Genomic DNA, 11,380 nt, shown 5'->3' on the forward strand with positions numbered 1-11,380 from the left:
TTCCGATCTGAGATTTACAACTTATTGTGAGATCCTTATTTGTAGTAATTAATTTGCAAAACTTTACTGTTTCAAATTTGTTGTCTATATATGTTGCAGTTTTTTTGTAGAGTTATATGTTGTGTTACATGTTGTTTCACCCACATAGCATGCATGTTATGTGTATGTATATAACTTGCATGTTGTGTGGAGGGGCTTGGAATCTTTTATATGCATTTGCTGATGGAATGACTATATTTGCACACATCTCTGATGTCAGGTCTTGACATGTAGTCTCTGACCCAAATGGCCCTGAGGCACAAGGTTAGCTCTTGAAGGATGAGCTAGAGCCAAATAGCGAGTCAGCATCGGGCCTTGAGGTCAGGCCTAAAGGCTCTGGGCAGATGTACCTGGATGCTTCGGATCCAACCCAAAAGTAGCAATAAGAGGAGCCAAAAGCTTCGGCTGGGTCATCACCCCGCTGCCAGAGCACCAACTAGGAACTGGGTACCTCAGAGACTTCGACCCCTTTCCTGGATACTCCAGTACACGCTCAAGAGCAACGAGAGACTGACCCGGAGACTTCGGCTCCAGCCCAAGAAGGCCCAGAGGAAATTGCGGTCTCCGATTGAAAACAACTCCTTTTCTGGCACTGCAGATGCATAAATGGAGATTTTGACCAACTTGAAGTTGCACTTTTACAACTTTTGGCTTGGGAATTCGTCGAGCTATTTGGCTTTGGGGTTCAGTTTAGGAAATGGGGTGTCTTGATCATGACTTGAGCTTGTCCTTTGCCTCCCAACTATACCCTTTTAATAGTGCATGAGCACTACTAGTCAAGAACAAAAAGGAAGGTAAACTAGCTATCCATCACAAAGTTCTTCAAGATATGGTAAAATGTCAATTTTTTCTCTCCATCATGCCTTTCATAAACCCGAAATATCTAACATGACGTTAATCAAATATGCTAGAATATGAATTTTTTTCGTTTCACAATTCCGTTTGACCAATTAAGGCAAATGTTGAGACATTCTCTCACGAGTAATACCATGTCCTCACATAATGAGTTGAATTCATTTGATAAGTACTCTCCACTACGATCTGAATGAACTCGTTTGATTTGATTTTCAAGCTAATTTTTATTTTTGTATATTGCAAAGTAGTGTAGAGCCTTATCTTTAGTTTTGAACAGATACAAGTAGCAAAATCTAGTGAAATCATCTATCAACGCCATTAAGTATATTTTTTTTCACCTTTGTGAACACAATATTGATTTTACATAGATCAGAATATATAAGGCCCTTCGCAGTGCTTCATGGTGTGCATGTGTTAAGCATGCCACATAAGCAAAAAATTAACATGGTAAAGCAATTAAGGAGGATAGAGAGCACTTTGATAACTGAGAAGAAACAATGCTAAGTGCGCAAATCTGCACAAAACACTTAAATAAAGGAAGTTCACCAATACATGAGAGAATTTAGTTTTTTTGTGAGGTTGGAGAGAATTTAGTTGTTAAATAATTAAACAAAGAAAGCTTAGGTACAACAAGTTAAGCATATACACATCGCGGACTTTAGTTGTTAAACACTTCAATGAGTTTAGCATCTCATCTAAGCACTTGTGCATTAGAAGAGACCTAAGCTTCAAGGGTGTCAAATTCATCTTACCCGTAGATAATAGACCTGTGCGGCGCAAGGTTGCATATATATCACACAACCTTGACATTTAGAGCGCCTTTCCAAAGTAAAACTCACGATTAAACGTATTTTAGCAAAGTCAGGTTGACAACTAAAATTACTTTTGTAAATATAAAAATAAAAATATTTTTGGAAAAAATACTCTCTTCATTTATTTTTGGAAAAAATACTCTCTTCATAAAGAAGCGTATGAATGAAAAGGTGATTGCGCTTAGTCCTGGCCATGGGCAGCCCGACCCAAAAAAGCCCGACCCGGCCCGGCCTGACGCTGCGCCCGGGCTAGGCCTGGGTCTAGGTTTTGAGCCGAAGGTCAGGCTGGGCCTGGGCCCGCTGTTTTTGCGCTTTACTGGAAAGGCCCGGCGGACTTTTGTAGTGGCGGGTCAGGCTTGGGTCTGAAAAGTAGACCCGACGACTGGGCCAGGCCAAGCTCGGGCCTGAGTTTTCTACCTCGGGCTTGGTCAGGCCCGGCCCGGCGGATGGCCAGGTATAATTTGCGGAAACACCAAGCAGTCCCGGCCCGAGAGAGAAAGAGAGTCGTGGTGGTCGCGGTCGCGGGCACGGACGCGGGAGCAACGGCCGCTTTCCTCGTGCCCTTGCTTCCTTCCTAACCTAACCAAGCAACCAGCCCTAACCGATTGCCGTCTCCATCCGCGTTCATCCACCCAGGGCATCCTTTGCCGCTAAGCAAGCCACACCTCGGGTTCGAGGCGGCGAGGGTTTGCGCGACGAGGATGACTGTAATGCTCTGGCCCCGGTGATCTCTGCCGTTTCAGATTGGGGAACTCGATTTCGATTTCGACCCCAGTGCTGGATTCGTCGATGGTGGGGGTGCTGTCGAATCGGGTGGGCCGGGAGGCCCTCGCCGCCGGGGATCACATCTACTCGTGGAGAACCGCCTACATCTACGCCCACCACGGTCGGTAATCCCCTCATTCTTCTCCCCCCAACCAATCTCCCCTAACTATATCTGTCAATTGGTTCGTTGGTTGGCCGAGGATTAATTAAGCACCCCGCCACCATTAATCTCACGCCTGGTCCTCCGGGGTCACCTTGAAGACGCCCTGCAACAATAGATGTTAGGTTTGCCGGCTACAGATTGCGACGGGGGTCTGGGCTGCCCCCCTGTTGAGGAAATATTTCCGTCAAATGACGGTCACCTTGAAGACGCCCTGCAACAATAGATGTCCTCATCTCTGAATCAGACTATTTGGCGGCCTCCGTCTGCAATGCCTTTTACCTAAATGGGGACTTACGTTTGCCGGCTACAGATTGCGACCGGTGGCTGGGCTGGCCCCCGTTGAGGAAGATTTTCCTCAGTGATGAGGAGGGTTGTTCCCAATAACCATGATTTTGCAAGTGTTGCCCTTCAGCGAAGGATCGGCTCATTCTCGCTTTGCCGAGTGCGTCTGGGTTCATCAACTGTGGATGCCTATGCTTCAGCGCAGCATGATTGGCCACCTTTCCAGCGGCACCAGCACCAGCACCACTGGAGGCGGGCGCGGATGTGAATTCAGAAGGGGAGCACTTGAGTTTTCGACACCATGGTAATCATACTCTGGGATCTCCTCTGCTATGTGGGATGTGGCATCAAGGATCCCAGTGAAGTGAGCACTCAGCTCAGGCTGGCGCGAAGGGGTTGGCAAGTTTTATGTGACTCAGATACAGCAGAAGTTGTGCGCATGGTTGTTCAATCTGGTTAAGAATCGACTGCAAGCTTTGGCCATCCTGTACATTTGTAATTTGGCTTTCGACCGCTTTCTATGTAATACAAAGGCCTGCAAAGCTTTTGCCATTTGTTAGACTAGTGGGCTTTGAATAGCATCTTATAGATTAATATCTTCCTTCTCAAGCCGCATTTCGCTCACGCAAGTGCTGCCTATGCTTCCTAGTTTTCGCCATGCATACGCTCCTTACTGCAATACTTGTTCGTGATGTCCTCTTGACTTGTTTGCTTGTACACATGTGCTAATATGTTGTCATGTATAATACAGTAGTACTGACTAGTTTGATATTCCATTTTTCAGGGATATATGCTGGAGATGGAATGGTCATCCATTTTACGAGAGCGGTTGGACATGAAATTGGGACAGGAACATTCTTAGACAAGTTTCTGTTCAGCTCATCGCCGACTACGGCGGATGGCCCTCCTTGCGAGAAATGTGGGCACCTCATCAAGCCTCAGGGCGTCATAATGTCCTGTCTCGATTGCTTCCTGGACGGGGGCAGTCTCTACCTCTTCGACTATGCTGTGTCGCCCCCTTTCTTCCTCGCCAAAGCGCGTGGAGGAACGTGCACTATGGCACTCTCTGACGCTGCTCAGCTTGTTGTCCACCGTGCCAAACACCTCCTCAACAATGGCTTTGGCATGTATAGCCTGTTTAAGAACAACTGTGAGGACTTCGCGATATACTGCAAGACAGAGCTGCTCGTCGAGACTGCTTACAGCGTTGGGCGCAGTGGGCAGCTGGCGTCCCTGACGGCTGCGTTCAGTGCGGTGGCTTCTTCGCCGCTGCGTTTCCTGACAACTAGTGCTAGTGGTCTGGCAATTGTGACAAGCGGCATGTACTGCGTGGGGCGATATGTGTCAGACATGGGTGTTCGCCGTGATGTGATCAAGGTGCCTGTGGAAAGGCTTGTAGAGCACTGGGTGAACAATGTCACTCCTGCTCTTCCTCAAGGGGCCACCCAGGCGGAGACTGCAACACCAGGAGGCTTGCCTGAGCTACCAGAGGAAGGGGAGCTTGCTAAAACGGCAACACCAGGAGGCTCGCTGGAGCTACCAGGAGAAAGCGAGCTTGCTAAAACGGCAACACTAGGAGGCTCGCGGGAGCTACCAGGGGAAGGCGAGCTTGCTAAAATGGCAACACCAGGAGGCTTGCCGGAGCTACCAAGGGAAAGCGAGCTTGCTAAAACGGCAACACCAGGAGGCTCGCTGGAGCTACCAGGCAAAGGGGGACTTGCTAAAAAGTAAAGTGTTATTTAGCTGCGGTATTGTCGTTCGTTGATTTGGCTTTGTGAGGATTGCTGCTCAATTCCCTTATCTGTGTGTTCCACGCAATTCTTCATGCAAATTAATCTACCTCTGAAAGAGGTTGGTCGATCTGGGTGTGACGATTTGCTGCTTAATCCACTTATTAAGCTTGTTGCCCGAACTTGTTCATGTAAATTAATTTACCTCTGAAAGAAGTAGCAATGCGTCCACTTTGCTTGTATGTAATGTTATGATGTAAGGTGCAAACTTCTAGCCAAGATTTGTCTTGGCACAAATTTGAATCAAACCATGTGATGTCATATATTTCTTGGTTCCATCATAATATCCATTGTTTTGTGTGCTCTTCCCCTTCCACAAGTATCCACTGGAGTTTCTGGTGCTTCCTGAAGCCTTTTCCTCGCAATAATGTCTAGTATCACCTCTGTTCCGAATCGTAAGATGTTTTAGATATTTTAATATGGACTACATACGTGCTGAAATGAATGAACAAGCACACCAAACACGTTTTTCAAACAAAAAAACACAAACACATTTATATACATGTGATTCAGAAAAAGTTTTGAACATCTCATAATTCGGAATGGAAGGAGTAACTCTTATGTTCTATCATCGTACTATTCATGAATTCCTTCCCCAACTTGTCGAATAAGCTAGCATGTCCTTTCTCAGTTGCAGTTTTATAATGCTACATATATTGATCATTATGTTATTTACAGCATTTTCTAAAATGTCACACAGGAATGTTATGGAGAGGATTCTCCTTGCTGCAGTCTACACCGTACTAATTGTGGCTACTTTTTATCCTCGGTAATAACTCCAGAACTTCCGTAAGTTTCTCCAATATTCGATCGACAAAATTAGGATAGAGTTATAAACTGATCTATCCATATTCAACTGTGTGTGTTTCTTTTTTCAGTTTTTTTCTCACACGTATATTCCTAGGATAACTTCCTTTGGATCAGTCTCTATCATCCATGAAGGCCTGCCAATCCAAGTGATATAACTATGTCAGCTAACATTAACATTACGAGTTAACCACTTATATTGTGAAATTGGGTAGAGGAAATCACTTGTTCATCACGAAATTTGTTGTTCCTTGGGACGCACGCTCAAGAAGCAGCTTCCTTGATTCAATTGCTATTCCCTCTGGCTGCATTACAAATAATTGAGATGATCTTAGAAAGTACTCCCTCCGTAAAGAAATATAAGGCCTCATTCGGTTTGAAGGATTTTTGTAGGAAAAACATAGGAACAAGGATTCCGGAGGAAATTTTCCTATATATGCATTCGGTTTGTAGGAAATGCGTACAGGAATTTCATAGGAAACCTACTCATTTCCTGTGTTTTTGGAGGAAACTACACATCCACTCAAAGCTCATTTTGCGCGTAAGAACGAGGCAAGTCAAATCCTTAGGATGGCAAGTCCCATCCTATCAAATTCCTATACTACTCCTAATTCCTACGTTTTGATTACTACTTTAGTGATCTAAACACTCTTATATTTCTCTACAGAGGGAGTATGAATTAAATTCTCTTATTTTTTGTGAGGCGCGAAGGAATTTGTTGCAACTATTCCATTAGTTTTCCTTCTATCGGAGCACTACTCACCTCTTCCGGAAACCAAACACCTGGTTGCGTGCTTCCCTCCAGAACTGCTTGAACAAATGCAGCCGTTGAATGGCCCACCGATCTGCAAGTCCAACATAAGATGCTTAGATGAGATGTAGATAGATTGACCAGAATAATATTGGGTACTTCCGAACTGAAAAGTAACACCAGGACTTGTAAAATGAGCCATACAGTAAATATTGCTTAAATCTCGAGTATAAATTCCTAGGATTTGAGTTGTAAGTTCTGAGTATAACTTTTTCTGACAGTTGTGTTGTAACAGGTATTGCATAAAATTCTGCATCGATCATTTCAAGTATTAAGAACAGATAAAGAAATCTCATTAGGTAGATAATCTCTCAGTTTAAATAGGCATGATTATAGAATTGTTTCCACCTAAAGCAGTTTTGAAACCAATGGAAACTCTTGAATGCCGACTATAATTTCCTGGGACTCTGCTTTATTTGGAGGAAATTAATGTTAGGCTCAACACAGTCGATGGGAAAATAATCTGATAGGCGGAAATAACTAATGGTAAATATCAATTAGGTAACGGATTTTGAGCATGCTCAATTGCTCATCCAGAAATGTGCACTTACACAGATAGTTTTCTATGAGAAAATAATCCAATAGTATTTCGGCCATTCGAACACTCCAAGTCTACCTGCACAAACAAAATAAGTTTGATCCAACAATAGTCATCAGTAGTTTCGCGTACTGCTCTGGACACAGCTTCAGTGGAATTAGTATGCTCTTACTACAGACACTACGTGAGTACTAGTATGCTCTTACTGTAGACACAACTTGAGTAGAGTAGTATGCTCTTACTGTAGACACTACTTGAATAACATTACAATGACTTGAATATAATGCTGAAATAGAGATAAAGGAAATACTTACTCTCATGGACACACGCTCTCCTACAATGCCATCAATGGCTCGAACAAGGGGATCAATTTCTTTAACCAACTTTCCAACCTTATCTTTATCCCTTAACAACTCCTAAAAAGGATCAAGTTGAAGTCAAGTATATATACTGCAAATTGGTACCAGCTCAACTACATCCTTAATATTGATACTTTTTTTCATCCCATTGACACAGATCGTATTGGTTAATTGCTTAAATTGCAGGAAAATACATGCTACTGTATGTTTGCAACTTCCAATATCTTCAATTGGTATCACTAGAATAGCAATGTGAGCTTGAATGGAGGAACTTCATAAAGAGATAACTGAGAACTGGGAAGAATACATACAACAGGTAAAAATTTAGCGAAAGCCTCCATTCCCCAATTCCAGAAGAAAGGAGCAGTACCAAATCGAGCACTGACAGTTGGGACACCTAAAAATTTATGAGCACTCTTCACTTCAGGCAAATTCCTGAAATAGACGACAATGCATTTGCGGTATGTCAAAAGGCAAGCTATGCTAAATAATGGTAGTGCATTTTTTTTACCACACTGGCTTCTGGTTTGTCAATTATAAGATAATGCCCAAAGTACTTACAGTAAGTAAACATCTCTCTTTCTGACCCCTTTTCCGAAATCAATGTTGAGAACTCCACTGTAGGGCTTCAATTTGATTTCTTCTCCTAAATAGGTAATTAGAATGAATTCATCATCTTTTCCTCCTCACTGAGGAAGACCATAGGTGATTATTAACGAAAATTTCAAAAATACCTTTGTTATATGCAATTACATCCTCCCCAAGAAGCAGAAAACTTGTCGCCAATATTGTTGGGCCAGCACCACCAGAGCCTGCAGTATAATAGAAGAATCTAAAAAGGATTTAGCAATGTGGCCATAAATATGAGCCCGTAGGAATACTAGTAAGTAGTAAGATCTGACATGAATAGATGCATCGAGAGTCAAATCAAACCACCCCTTCTGTCCTTAATGTCTAATTTGATTTTTTTTCCTTTTCCAGAAAATATAGAACTCCCCTAACCTTAGTCTTTCAGGCTCTCCATCTTCACTTCTTGCAGCACTCACAAGCTCAGCAGCCATCACTGTTAGAAAACAATACAGCACACGAATAAGCACTAAACGTTTAAGACGTGGCACCCTTCCCGTTCTCGATATCTGCAGCTATTCCTTAATGAAGCAACGCGGTCCGTGTAAAAACCACACACACTTCTTGCAGTACTTTGTTCCTTGGTTCCATGAGGACATGGTAGTTAAGTAACACTGCAATTTATATTAACATAGTTTCCAACAGCTTCAAGTGTACGTATCTTTCGACTTTGATATATGAATACATGACACAAATCAATTTGGTGAATCCACTCACAGGTACCGTGTTCCACCTTTTTACAGCACTAGCTTTGATTCATGCGATTTCTTTCCATTTGGGTACTGTTTAAAGAAACATTGCACCGAGCATTATTTTAGAATAGCATGTCATTGTCTTTAGTCACTAGTATCAAGTTACACAGTGGAGCAACAGCAAACATGGACATTCGTGGCAACGAACGGAAACAAGTCAAAGAGCATATAGCAATTACTGGAGATGTGGATGAAAAAAAATAGCAAGCCAAATTGATGGTGTTGTATGCCATGAATTTGAAGTAATACCATTGCTCACTCCAGGATATATGCCGGCGGTTGTAATAGCTGGAACACCTTGAGCTTTTGCTTCTTCATGAAAAGCTTTGGCTCTCCATGAATAGTCCATATCATCACAAACATCGATATATGCTGTCTGTTCACAAAAGCTTAAGTGAGCCAACAGCCATTTCAGTTATTATTAAGTAAAATATCACCAAGTTCAACAGATGCCGCAAAACTTATGCAGCTGTCCTCAGGGACAGGATGTTTTTAGCCACCTTGGTCGATATCGCCGCCCGCAGGACAGCGCATTCAGCCTCTCTCTGGAAAGGCCCAGCAGTATGAACAACCAAGTCCACATCTGGGGAAAGTTCAAACCATTAGTCAGTTATATGTCCCGATTCCCGTGGAGGAAAACCACACGTCTGTCTAAATGAAGCACAGCATTAGCAAGTTATGGTATAATTTGCATTACTGACCCTCTAGCGCTTTCTCCAACATGGCTGCGTTGCCAGTATCAATTTTCACAAACTCGGATTGCTCGCCAAGCTCAGATGCCAAAGACTCACCTTTCTCCCTGGCAAATTACAAGGCATATATCACCCGCAAAAAAAATAAAAAATTACAAGCCATATATGAACAGAGTGAATATATATTAATTGGCTCAAATGTGTCAAGCTGCTAACTAATTATATATCAAACTAAGAGGCGGTTCTCATTTGCAGCTGATGGAATGCGACTGAAGTGAAGGATGTGGCAATTACCGGTTCCTGCCGCCGATGAGGATGTTAAGGTCGGGGCGGAGCTTGGAGAGCGCGGTGGCCGTGGAGCCGCCGACACGGCCGGTGCCGCCGAGCACGAGGACGCGGGCGTTCGAGCGCGGCTTGCTCGGGGCAGCGGGCGCGGTGGCGGTGGAGGACGCGGCGGCAGGAGGGGTGCGGAGTGGCATGCATGCTCTGACCATGGCGGCCATGCTGCTGCACTGGACTGGGTTTACGCGCGGCGGTCTGAGCCACCCATGCCAACTGGGGACGAGAGGGTAGAGCCATGGGTCGTGCAGGGGTGCGTGGATGTTGTTTAGCGGCGACGTGGAGGCTTATTGGGCCGTCGTCGATCAAACCTGCTCTATCAGGGCATCTTCAATGCAAGGCTCTTATACTGGCGCTTAGAGAAATAAAAAAAATGTTAAATAGAAAAAAACATCCAAGCGCTGATGTGTTGCAACGCTAGACGCTACCTGACAAGCGCTAATATAGCCAGCTGGTGTAGCAGCGATTCATCCCACACGGCAAGAAACACCCAGGCGCTCGATGCTATTTGTTGCGTCGATGCCACACCCGACGCCAGGAATCGGCCGGGAATCGATGGCTCAACTGCCAATCGAGCAGGATAGATACCCTGGCGCCTCTCTACTAGCGCCCACGTTGGGCATTGCCCTCAGAAGCAAAACTAAGACCTCTTTTAATGTAAAGATGCATAAATGAGGTGCTAAGTGTATTGAGAAAAAGACTTTCGCCCCGCTATATTGATATAGCAACCACCTGATATAACAAAGAGTTCAATGCTGAGGCAAACAACACAAGCATGCCCAAAAGAAACAAAAGAAAAAGAAGAGAGAAAATAAAGTCAACACCGTCGAATCGACGAAAATGATGATAACCCAAAACCGTTGCGCCCACCGGAGATGTACCACCTCGCTCCAGGCACCTCGAACCTCCGCATACCAAGCAGCACCTTCAGGAAGGAACACGACGACGACGCTGCTGCCCGGACAGGTCCTAGGGTTTCCCCCAGTACACGGAGGGGCGTGAGGAAGGGGAAGACCTGACGCGCTTCAGGAAGGAACGATGGCGCCCACGGGCGTCACCGCGTCGGTGCCGGCAAGCCGACCCGGATTTCTCCCATCCGCCAAACACCCACAACCCCGAACGGTCTGATGCGCTCCACCGGACAAGCCACCCATGAACGTGCGCCACCACAGTCTTGCAATCATCACCGCCGCCTCACCATGGTCATCGAAGCGAGACCGACGAGGACGAGAGGGAGCAGCCGAGAACGAGGAACGGCAGCGAGAGCAGCCACGCTGGAGGAGACAACCTCCACCGCCATCGGCGGTCACCGACCGGACGCGGCAAGGGGAGCGTACCAGGCCCTCGAGGCCCGGCCGAGCCCAAAAGGGGCTCGTGAAGCACCCGTCGCCGAGCTGCAGTAGACATGCCGCCGTCTCCACCACCCCCCGCACGAGCCGCGCCACCACCGCCCCCGCCGGAGCCGCCGCAGGCAAGACCGAGTCAGGCCCGCTCAGACCCAGATGGGGCCCAAAAGGGCACAGAGCTGGGCCGGGAGGGCGCCGCCACCATCCACCACGCCAGCTCGTCGCCAAGTGGCTGCGCCGCCGCCCCTAGGCCACCTGGAGCGGCGCCGCCAGGAGCAGTCGCCACTGCCAGAACCACCGCCGACCGAGGAGCACCGCCGCGGGACGCCACCACCCGAGCCATGGCACCGCGCGCGGGGAAGGGACGGCCGCCACCGCCGCCAACACCACACGGGCAGGGCCC

General features: G+C 46.0%; 2 protein-coding genes across 3 annotated transcripts; one reads left to right on the forward strand and one right to left on the reverse strand.

The window, feature by feature from the left end:
- Positions 1–2,190: 2,190 nt before the first annotated feature.
- LOC123103067 (protein LEAD-SENSITIVE 1) lies at positions 2,191–4,984 on the forward strand. The gene is made up of 2 exons (XM_044524554.1): positions 2,191–2,592; positions 3,701–4,984. Exons 1-2 carry the CDS (start codon positions 2,496–2,498, stop codon positions 4,645–4,647), a joined length of 1,044 nt encoding a protein of 347 aa, XP_044380489.1. The 5' UTR covers positions 2,191–2,495; the 3' UTR covers positions 4,648–4,984.
- On the reverse strand, positions 4,936–9,928 carry LOC123103065 (uncharacterized). 2 transcript variants are annotated; one of them, XM_044524552.1, is made up of 13 exons: positions 9,587–9,927; positions 9,302–9,399; positions 9,101–9,183; positions 8,850–8,976; positions 8,224–8,284; positions 7,956–8,053; positions 7,783–7,867; positions 7,533–7,656; positions 7,177–7,278; positions 6,876–6,940; positions 6,277–6,358; positions 5,739–5,818; positions 5,173–5,650 (listed from the first exon to the last, which is right to left on the reverse strand). In XM_044524552.1, exons 1-13 carry the CDS (start codon positions 9,793–9,795, stop codon positions 5,593–5,595), a joined length of 1,272 nt encoding a protein of 423 aa, XP_044380487.1. In that variant the 5' UTR covers positions 9,796–9,927; the 3' UTR covers positions 5,173–5,592. The 2 variants fall into 2 exon arrangements, with proteins under 2 accessions (XP_044380488.1, XP_044380487.1); XM_044524553.1 differs by lacking the exons at positions 5,173–5,650; positions 5,739–5,818 and adding an exon at positions 4,936–5,089 and having other exon boundaries at positions 9,587–9,928.
- Between the last annotated feature and the right edge of the window lie 1,452 nt (positions 9,929–11,380).

The sequence above is a fragment of the Triticum aestivum genome, chromosome 5A (assembly GCF_018294505.1).
Source record: "Triticum aestivum cultivar Chinese Spring chromosome 5A, IWGSC CS RefSeq v2.1, whole genome shotgun sequence".
NCBI classification, from domain to species: domain Eukaryota; kingdom Viridiplantae; phylum Streptophyta; class Magnoliopsida; order Poales; family Poaceae; genus Triticum; species Triticum aestivum.